Below are 17,101 nucleotides of genomic sequence, written 5' to 3'. Positions count from 1 at the left end.
TATCAGGACCCACTAGAGAACGTTGAAAACTAGAACCCCGCCTCTCAGCTTATCAGGACCCGCTAGAGAACTTTGCCAGACATCAGATGCATATCGACCCTCAAGGCGCTGCAAACATGAGCACCAGCCCTAGATAAATAATACGTACACTATTGTAAAGGATTCATTGCGTGAAGAAATATTTGCAGAAATATATCAATTAAAAAATGTTTTTATTTTAATTTATTTGTTTAGATAAAGTCAAAGATATGTTTTGTATAATTCTACAAAGTCCTAGAAAACAAAGTAGGCCTGTGGCCTGTTTTAGTTTCCGTTACAATAAAAACATTACAATCCATTCGATCCACTTTATTTATAGATTCGATTAGTAATATAATTATACAAATTCATAAAGTTCAGTTACAGCGTCTTTTGAAAAAAAATAGAAACTAAAAATAATAATATAACCAGCCAGGTGAAATGATTTGATGTGTTCCTAAACACAAGCACCAGTGAATAAACAATTATAAAGGAAGAATTGCATAAATAAATATCAGTGGAAATATATTCATGACAAGATATACAAACAGTCATTTCTTGATTGTACCCAACACTGTATTGTGCCCATATACCTTTAGTCATGAATTAATGTCGTCTTCTCTCCACGCTCTGGGTTCCCAGTCAGCGTACAGCTTCAGGGCTTTGTGTGAACAAGCCCCACTAACACATCGATGGCACTACACACAGTTTCCATGGGCCTTGTTTCGTGTGCACCTACTGCATGGTGTCGCACAATCTCTGTTGAAGCGAGTGCGTGGCGTGGTCCACGGGAGGAAAAGTCCATACCATAACTATCAGACCAAAATAACTCAACATCCATGCTCTTCCCGCTGGATGCCACCCCCACCCCCCCTCCGCGGACATCCATGCTCTTCCCGCTGGATGCCACCCCCACCCCCCCCTCCGCGGACATCAATGCTTTCATCCATAGACATAGTCTCACGTTCTGTTTCCTTTTTATGTGCTAATGAGCAAACGGGAACCATCTCTGATGTGCTGCAACATTTGCATGTCACATAAACTCGTGGTGGTAGTTGGGATCATCGTCTCAGTTGGTTCTGTTCTGGTTTTTCTGAGGCGAGGCTCAGGCATCAGAGGCTCCAAGTCAACATCAGAATCCGATGAAGACTCTTCATCAGTAACAGCGACCGCAACTCATTTAAATTCGGCGGCATTTGCAATGCTGTCAGTGCTTCCGTTCGTTTGGTCGGGCCATTGAACTGCACACAGTGTATGTTGTACTCAGTGTCTGATTTGACTCTCTGAGGGGAAATGATGTACCATTTCCAGCCTTTCATAATAAAATAATGAGACCGCCCACAACGGCCACAATTCTTCATCGTCATTACACTATTGTTCTAAATTCAATCATCCTCTTCAACCTCATCGTGGCTCCCGAGTGGCACAGCGGTCTAAGGCTCTGCATCTCAGTGCTACAGGCGTCACTACAGACCCTGGTTCCATCCTGGGCTGTTTCACAACTGGTCATGATCAGGAGTCCCACAGGGCGTTGTACACTTTGCCTGGTGTCGTCCGGGTTTGGCCTGGGTAGGCCGCCATTGTAAAATAAGAATTTGATCTTAACTGACTTGCCTGATTAAATACTTTAAAAAAAATAATTGATTAATCATTCAGTTCATTGACGTCACATGCACCATTTTCACCTTCTATCTGGTTTCCATCTCCCATTTTCACCTTCTATCTGGTTTCCATCTCCCATTTTCACCTTCTATCTGGTTTCCATCTCCCATTATCACCTTCTATCTGGTTTCCATCTCCCATTATCACCTTCTATCTGGTTTCCATCTCCCATTTTCACCTTCTATCTGGTTTCCATCTCCCATTATCACCTTCTATCTGGTTTCCATCTCCCATTTTCACCTTCTATCTGGTTTCCATCTCCCATTTTCACCTTCTATCTGGTTTCCATCTCCCATTTTCACCTTCTATCTGGTTTCCATCTCCCATTTTCACCTTCTATCCTGTTTCTATCGCCCATTATCACCTTCTATCTGGTTTCCATCTCCCATTTTCACCTTCTATCTGGTTTCCATCTCCCATTATCACCTATCTGGTTTCCATCTCCCATTATCACCTATCTGGTTTCCATCTCCCATTATCACCTTCTATCTGGTTTCCATCTCCCATTATCACCTTCTATCCTGTTTCTATCGCCCATTATCACCTTCTATCTGGTTTCCATCTCCCATTTTCACCTTCTATCTGGTTTCCATCTCCCATTTTCACCTTCTATCTGGTTTCCATCTCCCATTTTCACCTTCTATCTGGTTTCCATCTCTCATTTTCACCTTCTATCCTGTTTCTATCGCCCATTATCACCTTCTATCTGGTTTCCATCTCCCATTTTCACCTTCTATCCTGTTTCTATCGCCCATTATCACCTTCTATCTGGTTTCCATCTCCCATTTTCACCTTCTATCTGGTTTCCATCTCCCATGATCACCTATCTGGTTTCCATCTCCCATTTTCACCTTCTATCTGGTTTCCATCTCCCATTATCACCTTCTATCCTGTTTCTATCGCCCATTTTCACCTTCTATCTGGTTTCCATCTCCCATTTTCACCTTCTATCTGGTTTCCATCTCCCATTATCACCTTCTATCTGGTTTCCATCTCCCATTTTCACCTTCTATCTGGTTTCCATCTCCCATTATCACCTTCTATCTGGTTTCCATCTCCCATTTTCACCTTCTATCTGGTTTCCATCTCCCATTTTCACCTTCTATCTGGTTTCCATCTCCCATTTTCACCTTCTAACTGGTTTCCATCTCCCATTTTCACCTTCTATCCTGTTTCTATCGCCCATTATCACCTTCTATCTGGTTTCCATCTCCCATTTCCACCTTCTATCTGGTTTCCATCTCCCATTATCACCTATCTGGTTTCCATCTCCCATTATCACCTATCTGGTTTCCATCTCCCATTATCACCTTCTATCTGGTTTCCATCTCCCATTAGCACCTTCTATCCTGTTTCTATCGCCCATTATCACCTTCTATCTGGTTTCCATCTCCCATTTTCACCTTCTATCTGGTTTCCATCTCCCATTATCACCTTCTATCTGGTTTCCATCTCCCATTTCACCTTCTATCTGGTTTCCATCTCCCATTTTCACCTTCTATCCTGTTTCTATCGCCCATTATCACCTTCTATCTGGTTTCCATCTCCCATTTTCACCTTCTATCCTGTTTCTATCGCCCATTATCACCTTCTATCTGGTTTCCATCTCCCATTTTCACCTTCTATCTGGTTTCCATCTCCCATTATCACCTTCTATCTGGTTTCCATCTCCCATTATCACCTTTTATCTGGTTTCCATCTCCCATTTTCACCTTCTATCTGGTTTCCATCTCCCATTACCACCTTCTATCCTGTTTCTATCGCCCATTATCACCTTCTATCTGGTTTCCATCTCCCATTATCACCTTATATCCTGTTTCTATCGCCCATTATCACCTTCTATCTGGTTTCCATCTCCCATTATCACCTTCTATCTGGTTTCCATCTCCCATTTTCACCTTCTATCTGGTTTCCATCTCCCATTTTCACCTTCTATCTGGTTTCCATCTCCCATTTTCACCTTCTATCCTGTTTCTATCGCCCATTATCACCTTCTATCTGGTTTCCATCTCCCATTATCACCTTCTATCTGGTTTCCATCTCCCATTATCACCTATCTGGTTTCCATCTCCCATTATCACCTATCTGGTTTCCATCTCCCATTTTCACCTTCTATCTGGTTTCCATCTCCCATTATCACCTTCTATCCTGTTTCTATCGCCCATTATCACCTTCTATCTGGTTTCCATCTCCCATTTTCACCTTCTATCTGTTTTCCATCTCCCATTATCACCTTCTATCTGGTTTCCATCTCCCATTTCACCTTCTATCTGGTTTCCATCTCCCATTTTCACCCTCTATCCTGTTTCTATCGCCCATTATCACCTTCTATCTGGTTTCCATCTCCCATTATCACCTTCTATCCTGTTTCTATCGCCCATTATCACCTTCTATCTGGTTTCCATCTCCCATTTTCACCTTCTATCTGGTTTCCATCTCCCATTATCACCTTCTATCCTGTTTCTATCGCCCATTATCACCTTCTATCTGGTTTCCATCTCCCATTATCACCTTCTATCTGGTTTCCATCTCCCATTATCACCTTCTATCTGGTTTCCATCTCCCATTATCACCTAATATCCTGTTTCTATCGCCCATTATCACATTCTATCTGGTTTCCATCTCCCATTATCACCTTCTATCCTGTTTCTATTGCCCATTATCACCTTCTATCTGGTTTCCATCTCCCATTATCACCTTCTATCCTGTTTCTATCGCCCATTATCACCTATCTGGTTTCCATCTCCAATTATCACCTTCTAACCTGTTTCTATCGCCCATTATCACCTTCTATCTGGTTTCCATCTCCCATTATCACCTTCTATCTGGTTTCCATCTCCCAGTATCACCTTCTATCTGGTTTCCATCTGCCATTTTCACCTTCTATCTGGTTTCCATCGCCCATTATCACCTTCTATCTGGTTTCCACCTCCCATTATCACCTTCTATCTGGTTTCCATCTCCCATTATCACCTTCTATCTGGTTTCCATCTCCCATTTTCACCTTCTATCTGGTTTCCATCTCCCATTATCACCATCTATCTGGTTTCCATCTCCCATTATCACCTTCTATCCTGTTTCTATCGCCCATTATCATCTTCTATCTGGTTTCCATCTCCCATTATCACCTATCTGATTTCCATCTCCCATTATCACCTTCTATCTGGTTTCTATCGCCCATTATCACCTTCTTTCTGGTTTCCATCTCCCATTTTCACCTTCTATCTGGTTTCCATCTCCCATTTTCACCTTCTATCTGGTTTCCATCTCCCATTATCACCTTCTATCTGGTTTCCACCTCCCATTTTCACCTTCTATCTGGTTTCCATCTCCCATTATCACCTTCTATCTGGTTTACATCTCCCATTATCACCTTCTATCCTGTTTCTATCGCCCATTATCACCTTCTATCTGGTTTCCATCTCCCATTATAACCTTCTATCCTGTTTATATCGCCCATTATCACCTTCTATCTGGTTTCCATCTCCCATTATCACCTTCTATCTGGTTTCCATCTCCCATTATCACCTTCTATCTGGTTTCCATCTGCCATTATCACCTTCTATCTGGTTTCCATCTCCCATTATCACCTTCTATCCTGTTTCTATTGCCCATTATCACCTTCTATCTGGTTTATATCTCCCATTATCACCTTCTATCTGATTTCCATCTCCCATTATCACCTTCTATCTGGTTTCCATCTCCCATTATCACCTTCTATCTGGTTTCCATCTGCCATTATCACCTTCTATCCTGTTTCTATTGCCCATTATCACCTTATATCTGGTTTATATCTCCCATTATCACCTTCTATCTGGTTTCCATCTCCCATTATCACCTTCTATCTGGTTTCCATCTCCCAGTATCACCTTCTATCTGGTTTCCATCTGCCATTTTCGCCTTCTATCTGGTTTCCATCGCCCATTATCACCTTCTATCTGGTTTCCACCTCCCATTATCACCTTCTATCTGGTTTCCATCTCCCATTATCACCTTCTATCTGGTTTCCATCTCCCATGTTCACCTTCTATCTGGTTTCCATCTCCCATTATCACCATCTATCTGGTTTCCATCTCCCATTATCACCTTCTATCCTGTTTCTATCGCCCATTATCATCTTCTATCTGGTTTCCATCTCCCATTATCACCTATCTGATTTCCATCTCCCATTATCACCTTCTATCTGGTTTCTATCGCCCATTATCACCTTCTTTCTGGTTTCCATCTCCCATTTTCACCTTCTATCTGGTTTCCATCTCCCATTTTCACCTTCTATCTGGTTTCCATCTCCCATTATCACCTTCTATCTGGTTTCCACCTCCCATTTTCACCTTCTATCTGGTTTCCATCTCCCATTATCACCTTCTATCTGGTTTACATCTCCCATTATCACCTTCTATCCTGTTTCTATCGCCCATTATCACCTTCTATCTGGTTTCCATCTCCCATTATCACCTTCTATCCTGTTTATATCGCCCATTATCACCTTCTATCTGGTTTCCATCTCCCATTATCACCTTCTATCTGGTTTCCATCTCCCATTATCACCTTCTATCTGGTTTCCATCTGCCATTATCACCTTCTATCTGGTTTCCATCTCCCATTATCACCTATCTGGTTTCCATCTGCCATTATCACCTTCTATCTGATTTCCATCTCCCATTATCACCTTCTATCTGGTTTCTATCGCCCATTATCACCTTCTTTCTGGTTTCCATCTCCCATTTTCACCTTCTATCTGGTTTCCATCTCCCATTTTCACCTTCTATCTGGTTTCCATCTCCCATTATCACCTTCTATCTGGTTTCCACCTCCCATTTTCACCTTCTATCTGGTTTCCATCTCCCATTATCACCTTCTATCTGGTTTACATCTCCCATTATCACCTTCTATCCTGTTTCTATCGCCCATTATCACCTTCTATCTGGTTTCCATCTCCCATTATAACCTTCTATCCTGTTTATATCGCCCATTATCACCTTCTATCTGGTTTCCATCTCCCATTATCACCTTCTATCTGGTTTCCATCTCCCATTATCACCTTCTATCTGGTTTCCATCTGCCATTATCACCTTCTATCTGGTTTCCATCTCCCATTATCACCTTCTATCCTGTTTCTATTGCCCATTATCACCTTCTATCTGGTTTATATCTCCCATTATCACCTTCTATCTGATTTCCATCTCCCATTATCACCTTCTATCTGGTTTCCATCTCCCATTATCACCTTCTATCTGGTTTCCATCTGCCATTTTCGCCTTCTATCTGGTTTCCATCGCCCATTATCACCTTCTATCTGGTTTCCACCTCCCATTATCACCTTCTATCTGGTTTCCATCTCCCATTATCACCTTCTATCTGGTTTCCATCTCCCATTTTCACCTTCTATCTGGTTTCCATCTCCCATTATCACCATCTATCTGGTTTCCATCTCCCATTATCACCTTCTATCCTGTTTCTATCGCCCATTATCATCTTCTATCTGGTTTCCATCTCCCATTATCACCTATCTGATTTCCATCTCCCATTATCACCTTCTATCTGGTTTCTATCGCCCATTATCACCTTCTTTCTGGTTTCCATCTCCCATTTTCACCTTCTATCTGGTTTCCATCTCCCATTTTCACCTTCTATCTGGTTTCCATCTCCCATTATCACCTTCTATCTGGTTTCCACCTCCCATTTTCACCTTCTATCTGGTTTCCATCTCCCATTATCACCTTCTATCTGGTTTACATCTCCCATTATCACCTTCTATCCTGTTTCTATCGCCCATTATCACCTTCTATCTGGTTTCCATCTCCCATTATCACCTTCTATCCTGTTTATATCGCCCATTATCACCTTCTATCTGGTTTCCATCTCCCATTATCACCTTCTATCTGGTTTCCATCTCCCATTATCACCTTCTATCTGGTTTCCATCTGCCATTATCACCTTCTATCTGGTTTCCATCTCCCATTATCACCTATCTGGTTTCCATCTGCCATTATCACCTTCTATCTGGTTTCCATCTCCCATTATCACCTTCTATCTGGTTTCCATCTCCCATTATCACCTTCTATCTGGTTTCCATCTCCCATTATCACCTAATATCCTGTTTCTATTGCCCATTATCACATTCTATCTGGTTTCCATCTCCCATTATCACCTTCTATCCTGTTTCTATTGCCCATTATCACCTTCTATCTGGTTTCCATCTCCCATTATCACCTTCTATCCTGTTTCTATCGCCCATTATCACCTATCTGGTTTCCATCTCCAATTATCACCTTCTAACCTGTTTCTATCGCCCATTATCACCTTCTATCTGGTTTCCATCTCCCATTATCACCTTCTATCTGGTTTCCATCTCCCAGTATCACCTTCTATCTGGTTTCCATCTGCCATTTTCACCTTCTATCTGGTTTCCATCGCCCATTATCACCTTCTATCTGGTTTCCACCTCCCATTATCACCTTCTATCTGGTTTCCATCTCCCATTTTCACCTTCTATCTGGTTTCCACCTCCCATTATCACCTTCTATCCTGTTTCTATCGCCCATTATCATCTTCTATCTGGTTTCCATCTCCCATTATCACCTATCTGATTTCCATCTCCCATTATCACCTTCTATCTGGTTTCTATCGCCCATTATCACCTTCTTTCTGGTTTCCATCTCCCATTTTCACCTTCTATCTGGTTTCCATCTCCCATTTTCACCTTCTATCTGGTTTCCATCTCCCATTATCACCTTCTATCTGGTTTCCACCTCCCATTTTCACCTTATATCTGGTTTCCATCTCCCATTATCACCTTCTATCTGGTTTACATCTCCCATTATCACCTTCTATCCTGTTTCTATCGCCCATTATCACCTTCTATCTGGTTTCCATCTCCCATTATAACCTTCTATCCTGTTTATATCGCCCATTATCACCTTCTATCTGGTTTCCATCTCCCATTATCACCTTCTATCTGGTTTCCATCTGCCATTATCACCTTCTATCCTGTTTCTATTGCCCATTATCACCTTATATCTGGTTTATATCTCCCATTATCACCTTCTATCTGGTTTCCATCTCCCATTATCACCTTCTATCTGGTTTCCATCTCCCAGTATCACCTTCTATCTGGTTTCCATCTGCCATTTTCACCTTCTATCTGGTTTCCATCGCCCATTATCACCTTCTATCTGGTTTCCACCTCCCATTATCACCTTCTATCTGGTTTCCATCTCCCATTATCACCTTCTATCTGGTTTCCATCTCCCATTTTCACCTTCTATCTGGTTTCCATCTCCCATTATCACCATCTATCTGGTTTCCATCTCCCATTATCACCTTCTATCCTGTTTCTATCTCCCATTATCACCTTCTATCTGGTTTCCATCTCCCATTATCACCTATCTGATTTCCATCTCCCATTATCACCTTCTATCTGGTTTCTATCGCCCATTATCACCTTCTTTCTGGTTTCCATCTCCCATTTTCACCTTCTATCTGGTTTCCATCTCCCATTTTCACCTTCTATCTGGTTTCCATCTCCCATTATCACCTTCTATCTGGTTTCCACCTCCCATTTTCACCTTCTATCTGGTTTCCATCTCCCATTTTCACCTTCTATCTGGTTTACATCTCCCATTATCACCTTCTATCCTGTTTCTATCGCCCATTATCACCTTCTATCTGGTTTCCATCTCCCATTATCACCTTCTATCCTGTTTATATCGCCCATTATCACCTTCTATCTGGTTTCCATCTCCCATTATCACCTTCTATCTGGTTTCCATCTCCCATTATCACCTTCTATCTGGTTTCCATCTGCCATTATCACCTTCTATCCTGTTTCTATTGCCCATTATCACCTTCTATCTGGTTTATATCTCCCATTATCACCTTCTATCTGATTTCCATCTCCCATTATCACCTTCTATCTGGTTTCCATCTCCCATTATCACCTTCTATCTGGTTTCCATCTGCCATTATCACCTTCTATCTGGTTTCCATCTCCCATTATCACCTATCTGGTTTCCATCTCCCATTATCACCTTCTATCCTGTTTCTATCGCCCATTATCGCCTTCTATCTGGTTTCCATCTCCCATTATCACCTTCTATCTGGTTTCCATCGCCCATTATCACCTGTCTGGTTTCCATCTGCCATTATCACCTTCTATCCTGTTTCCATCTCCCATTATCACCTTCTATCTGGTTTCCATCTGCCATTATCACCTTCTATCCTGTTTCTATCGCCCATTATCGCCTTCTATCTGGTTTCCATCGCCCATTCATCCATTGACGACAGAATAGCATATTTTAATTTTAAGTTTATTACATTACTCGTTTTTGCTTAGTAGCCAGAGTAATACGGCCGCCGAGTGGTCATGTGCTGAATCCAGAGTAATACTGCCTCCTAGTGGTCAGGTGCTGAATTCAGAATAATACTGCCTCCTAGTGGTCAGGTGCTGAATTCAGAATAATACTGCCTCCGAGTGGTCATGTGCTGAATTCCGAGTAATACTGCCTCCTAGTGGTCAGGTGCTGAATTCAGAATAATACTGCCTCCGAGTGGTCATGTGCTGAATTCCGAGTAATACTGCCTCCTAGTGGTCAGGTGCTGAATCCAGAATAATACTGCCTCCGAGTGGTCATGTGCTGAATCCAGAGTAATACTGCCTCCTAGTGGTCAGGTGCTGAATCCAGAATAATACTGCCTCCGAGTGGTCATGTGCTGAATCCAGAGTAATACTGCCTCCGAGTGGTCAGGTGCTGAATCCAGAGTAATACTGCCTCCTAGTGGTCAGGTGCTGAATCCAGAATAATACTGCCTCCGAGTGGTCAGGTGCTGAATCCAGAGTAATACTGCCTCCTAGTGGTCAGGTGCTGAATCCAGAGTAATACTGCCTCCGAGTGGTCAGGTGCTGAATCCAGAGTAATACTGCCTCCGAGTGGTCATGTGCTGAATCCAGAGTAATACTGCCTCCTAGTGGTCAGGTGCTGAATCCAGAGTAATACTGCCTCCGAGTGGTCAGGTGCTGAATCCAGAGTAATACTGCCTCCGAGTGGTCAGGTGCTGAATCCAGAGTAATACTGCCTCCGAGTGGTCATGTGCTGAATCCAGAGTAATACTGCCTCCTAGTGGTCAGGTGCTGAATCCAGAGTAATACTGCCTCCGAGTGGTCAGGTGCTGAATCCAGAGTAATACTGCCTCCGAGTGGTCAGGTGCTGAATCCAGAGTAATACTGCCTCCGAGTGGTCAGGTGCTGAATCCAGAGTAATACTGCCTCCTAGTGGTCAGGTGCTGAATCCAGAGTAATACTGCCTCCTAGTGGTCATGTACTGAATCCAGAGTAATACTGCCTCCTAGTGGTCATTTACTGAATCCAGAGTAATACTGCCTCCTAGTGGTCAGGTGCTGAATCCAGAGTAATACGGCCGCCGAGTGGTCATGTGCTGAATTCATGGACAGCGCGGATATTCTTGGAAAAAGTGAAATGTGGAAATGGAGCTTGCACCTCTTGAATTTTGAGTTATTTGACAAATATAAGTGTCATAGAAACTTCAGAATATGCACTTTCTGATACTATATAGAAATCAAAATGTTTTACCTGCATGTGATTCTGAAGGAAGATTTGATAATGTGATGCTCTTTTCCCCAGCATCTGTCAATTACAAGATGCGCCCATCTCTTCATGTAAAAATGGACAACTGATTGGTTTAATATTGTCACTCATCAGATTATTGTCAACTTAATATTGTCTATGGACAAACTCTTATTATGTATGGGCCGACTGTGCAGGTTGACTGAGTTTAGGTGTAGTTTGGATGGGCCGGCTGTGCATGTTGACTGAGTTAAGGTCTAGTTTGGATGGGCCGGCTGTGCAGGTTGACTGAGTTTAGGTGTAGTTTGGTTGGGCCGGCTGTGCAGGTTGACTGAGTTTAGGTGTAGTTTGGATGGGCCGGCTGTGCAGGTTGACTGAGTTTAGGTGTAGTTTGGATGGGCCGGCTGTACAGGTTGACTGAGATTTGGTGTAGTTTGGATGGGCCGGCTGTACAGGTTGACTGAGTTTAGGTGTAGTTTGGATGGGCCGGCTGTGCAGGTTGACTGAGTTTAGGTGTAGTTTGGATGGGCCTGCTGTGCAGGTTGACTGAGTTTAGGTGTAGTTTGGATGGGCCGGCTGTGCAGGTTGACTGAGTTTAGGTGTAGTTTGGATGGGCCTGCTGTGCAGGTTGACTGAGTTTAGGTGTAGTTTGGATGGGCCTGCTGTGCAGGTTGACTGAGTTTAGGTGTAGTTTGGATGGGCCTGCTGTGCAGGTTGACTGAGTTTAGGTGTAGTTTGGATTGGCCGGCTGTGCAGGTTGACTGAGTTTAGGTGTAGTTTGGATGGGCCTGCTGTGCAGGTTGACTGAGTTAAGGTGTAGTTTGGATGGGCCGGCTGTGCAGGTTGACTGAGTTTTGGTGTAGTTTGGATGGGCCGGCTGTGCAGGTTGACTGAGTTTAGGTGTAGTTTGGATGGGCCTGCTGTGCAGGTTGACTGAGTTTAGGTGTAGTTTGGATGGGCCGGCTGTGCAGGTTGACTGAGTTTAGGTGTAGTTTGGATGGGCCTGCTGTGCAGGTTGACTGAGTTTAGGTGTAGTTTGGATGGGCCTGCTGTGCAGGTTGACTGAGTTTAGGTGTAGTTTGGATGGGCCGGCTGTGCAGGTTGACTGAGTTTAGGTGTAGTTTGGATGGGCCTGCTGTGCAGGTTGACTGAGTTTAGGTGTAGTTTGGATTGGCCGGCTGTGCAGGTTGACTGAGTTTAGGTGTAGTTTGGATGGGCCTGCTGTGCAGGTTGACTGAGTTAAGGTGTAGTTTGGATGGGCCGGCTGTGCAGGTTGACTGAGTTTAGGTGTAGTTTGGATGGGCCGGCTGTGCAGGTTGACTGAGTTTAGGTGTAGTTTAGATGGGCCGGCTGTGCAGGTTGACTGAGTTTAGGTGTAGTTTGGATGGGCCTGCTGTGCAGGTTGACTGAGTTTAGGTGTAGTTTGGATGGGCCGGCTGTGCAGGTTGACTGAGTTTAGGTGTAGTTTGGATGGGCCTGCTGTGCAGGTTGACTGAGTTTAGGTGTAGTTTGGATGGGCCTGCTGTGCAGGTTGACTGAGTTTAGGTGTAGTTTGGATGGGCCGGCTGTGCAGATTGACTGAGTTTAGGTGTAGTTTGGATGGGCCGGCTGTGCAGGTTGACTGAGTTTAGGTGTAGTTTGGATGGGCCGGCTGTGCAGGTTGACTGAGTTTTGGTGTAGTTTGAATGGGCCGACTGTGCAGGTTGTCTGAGTTTAGGTGTAGTTTGAATGGGCTGACTGTGCAGGTTGACTGAGTTTCGGTGTAGTTTAGGTGTAGTTTGAATGGGCCGACTGTGCAGGTTGACTGAGTTTAGGTGTAGTTTGGATGGGCCGGCTGTGCAGGTTGACTGAGTTTAGGTGTAGTTTGGATGGGCCGGCTGTTCAGGTTGACTGAGTTTAGGTGTAGTTTGGATGGGCCGGCTGTGCAGGTTGACTGAGTTTAGGTGTAGTTTGGATGGGCCGGCTGTTCAGGTTGACTGAGTTTAGGTGTAGTTTGGGAGTAGTTTGGATGGGCCGACTGTAAAGGGTTACTGGCGTCGTTTGTTTTCCGCTCATCAACTTGGAGTCAAGGCCTTGTTTAGTATTATTCTAAAAGGCCGACTGCAACACACAGCACGTTTTCAACCCCCTTACATTTGATTATTAATATAGTTACAGTGAATACAGAAGTTTATGTTAACAAACCAGAAATGGTATCAACCCGCTCAAATTATTAACATGAGCGCCAACGGCTGATCAATAGGCATAACACAAACATTTCTACATTGTTGCACAATGTTCCCCAGTTTCCAAATTAGTATGTTTGTATGACATTCACAACCTATTTGTTTTAGGTTGAACATAATATTCCATTGATGTCCTCAGAACATTTCAAGAACATTAATAAAATGTTATATTTAAGTTTTTACCTAATATTACCACAACATTCTCAGCATGCAAATTTGTCAGCCTTTAAAAGCAGATTGGACGTTTCTATCCAGTTTTAACGGTAATTCTCATATATAGAGACATATGGCATTTCAAATTTCATTCATAAGACATTTTGAACAACATTTAATCATACAAACACAACCACATTTTTTTTAAACAATTTGGATGTTGACAATTTGGGGTTTGCACCTGCAATGTTTGGTTCCCAAGTCAAGTCTTTCCTCCTCTGAACCAGCAGAGAAGCACTCGTATATCTTATTTTTCAGTATATAGCCATGGCAGTATGGTCAATCAGGAATTCTGTGCTTCCTTTTTAGCCTTAACACAACTGGACTGTGTTTTTGTGTGTTTTGGGAACATATCTTTAGTGATGTTCCCACCAAACAATGTTCCCACCAAATAATGTTCCCACCAAACAATGTTCCCACCAAATAATGTTCCCACCAAACAATGTTCCCACCAAACAATGTTCCCACCAAACAATGTTCCCACCAAATAATGTTCCCACCAAACAATGTTCCCACCAAATAATGTTCCCACCAAATAATGTTCCCACCAAACAATGTTCCCACCAAATAATGTTCCCACCAAACAATGTTCCCACCAAACAATGTTCCCACCAAACAATGTTCCCACCAAATAATGTTCCCACCAAACAATGTTCCCACCAAACTGTTCCCACAACCTAATGAAACATTCTGGGAACCTTTAAATGACACAGACAAAATATGTTCTGGAAAAGTTATTGTAACATCAGGTGAATGTTTTATAGAAACAAATATTATACACTACATGGCCAAGAGTATGCGGACACCCTTTCAAATTAGGGGATTCGGCTATTTAGGCCACACCCGTTGCTGAAAGGCATATTAAATCGAGCACACTGCCATGCAATCTCCATAGACAAACATTGGCAGTAGAATGGCCCGTACTGAAGAGCTCAGTGACTTTCAACGTGGCACCGTCATAGAATGCCACTTTTCCAACAAGTCAGTTTGTCAAATGTCTGCCCTGCTAAAGCATCCCCGGTCAACTGTAAGTGCTGTTATTGTGAAGTGGAAACGTCTAGGAGCAACAACGGCTCAGCCACGAAGTGGTAGGCCACACAAGATCATAGAACGGGACCGTTGAGTACTGGAAAAATCTTCTGTCCTTGGCAACACTCATTACAGAGTTCCAAACTGCCTCTGGAAGCAAAGTCAGCACAAGAACTGTTCATCGGGAGCTTCATGAAATGGGTTTCCGTGGCCGAGCAGCCGCACACAAGCTTAAGATCACCATGCACAATGCCAAGCATTGGCTGGAGGGTGTAAAGCTCACCGCCACTGGACTCTGGAGCAGTGGAAACACGTTCTCTGGAGTGATTAATCACACTTCATCATCTGGCTGTCCGACGCACGAACCTGGGTTTGGCGGATGCCAGGAGAACACTACCTGAGTTTTGGTGGAGGAGGAATAATGGTCTGGGGCTGTTTTTCATGGTTTGGACTAGGCCCCTTAGTTCCAGTGAAGGGAAATCTTAATGCTACAGCATACAATGACATTCTAGACGATTCTGTGTTTCAAACTTTGTGGCAACAGTTTGGGGAAGGCCCTTTCCTGTTTCAGCATGACAATGCACAAATTGAGGTATACACAGAAATGGTTTGTCGAGATTGTTGTGGAATAACTTGACTGGCCTGCATGGTGACCTGACCTCAACCCCATCGAACAACTTTTGGGATGAATTGGAACGCCAACTGCGAGCCAGGCTTAATCACCCAACATCAGTGCCTGACCTCACTAATGCTCTTGTGGCTGAATGGAAGCAAGTCCACCCACAGCCTTCCCAGAAGAGTCTCTCACTCCCTCTCTCTCTTTCTCTAGCCATAGTGACACTTCTCTCTCTCCTTTCTCTCTCTCCAGCACTAGTGACTTCTCTCTATCTCTCTCCACAGCCCTAGTGTCTACCAACTTCTCCCCTGGTTCCACCACCACCACATCAGGCCCTGGGTCGACGAGCCAGATCTCCAGTACGCTGCCCCGTACAGCCGTCCCCATGAGCCCACGCAACTCCCTGATGAAGAGACGACAGAGGAAAAAAGAGCATAAGAGCTCATGTATGTATAGCCCCTCATAGTAGCCCCTCATAGTAGCCACTAATAGTAGCCCCTAATAGCAGCCCCTCATAGTAGCCCCTCATAGTAGCCCCTCATAGCAGCCCCTCATAGTAGCCCCTCATATTAGCCCCTCATAGTAGCCCCTCATAGTAGCCCCTCATAGCAGCCCCTAATAGTAGCCCCTCATAGTAGCCCCTAATAGTAGCCCCTCATAGCAGCCCCTCATAGTAGCCCCTCATAGTAGCCCCTAATAGTAGCCCCTCGTAGTAGCCCCTAATAGTAGCCCCTCGTAGTAGCCCCTAATAGTAGCCCCTCATAGCAGCCCCTCATAGTAGCCCCTAATAGTAGCCCCTCATAGCAGCCCCTCATAGTAGCCCCTCCTAGTAGCCCCTCATAGTAGCCCCTCATAGCAGCCCCTCATAGTAGCCCCTCATAGCAGCCCCTCATATTAGCCCCTCATAGTAGCCCCTCATAGTAGCCCCTCATAGTAGCCCCTCATAGTAGCCCCTCATGATAGCCCCTCTTAGTAGCCCCTCATAGTAGCCCCTCATAGTAGCCCCTCATATTAGCCCCTCATAGTAGCCCCTCATAGCAGCCCCTAATAGTAGCCCCTCATAGTAGCCCCTAATAGTAGCCCCTCATAGCAGCCCCTCATAGTAGCCCCTCATAGTAGCCCCTAATAGTAGCCCCTCATAGTAGCACCTAATAGTAGCCCCTCATAGTAGCCCCTAATAGTAGCCCCTCATAGCAGCCCCTCATAGTAGCCCCTCCTAGTAGCCCCTCATAGTAGCCCCTCATAGCAGCCCCTCATAGTAGCCCCTCATAGCAGCCCCTCATAGTAGCCCCTAATATTAGCCCCTCATAGTAGCCCCTCATAGTAGCCCCTCATAGTAGCCCCTCATAGTAGCCCCTCATATTAGCCCCTCATAGTAGCCCCTCATAGCAGCCCCTCATAGTAGCCCCTCATATTAGCCCCTCATAGTAGCCCCTCGTAGCAGCCCCTCGTAGTAGCCCCTAATAGTAGCCCCTCATAGTAGCCCCTAATAGTATCCCCTCATAGCAGCCCCTCATAGTAGCCCCTCATAGTAGCCCCTAATAGTAGCCCCTCATAGCAGCCCCTCATAGTAGCCCCTCCTAGTAGCCCCTCATAGTAGCCCCTCATAGCAGCCCCTCATAGTAGCCCCTCATAGCAGCCCCTCATAGTAGCCCCTCCTAGTAGCCCCTCATAGTAGCCCCTCATATTAGCCCCTCATAGTAGCCCCTCATAGTAGCCCCTCATAGTAGCCCCTCATATTAGCCCCTCATAGCA

At 44.4% G+C, this 17,101-nt stretch overlaps 1 protein-coding gene across 1 annotated transcript in view; it reads left to right on the top strand.

Annotated features, from left to right (window-relative positions):
- Window positions 1–17,101, top strand: part of LOC139369947 (glutamate receptor interacting protein 2b) — a 278,884-nt gene that overhangs the window by 228,984 nt on the left and 32,799 nt on the right. Inside the window, exon 11 of the mRNA XM_071109230.1 lies at window positions 15,631–15,792. Coding sequence (XP_070965331.1) covers window positions 15,631–15,792 — 162 coding nt within the window. The remainder of the gene's footprint in view (window positions 1–15,630; window positions 15,793–17,101) is intronic.

Source organism: Oncorhynchus clarkii, chromosome 17 (genome assembly GCF_045791955.1).
Source record: "Oncorhynchus clarkii lewisi isolate Uvic-CL-2024 chromosome 17, UVic_Ocla_1.0, whole genome shotgun sequence".
Lineage (NCBI taxonomy): Eukaryota > Metazoa > Chordata > Actinopteri > Salmoniformes > Salmonidae > Oncorhynchus > Oncorhynchus clarkii.
The sequence above is the reverse complement of the archived record's forward strand: the minus strand, read 5'-3'. Positions and strand labels throughout refer to the sequence as shown.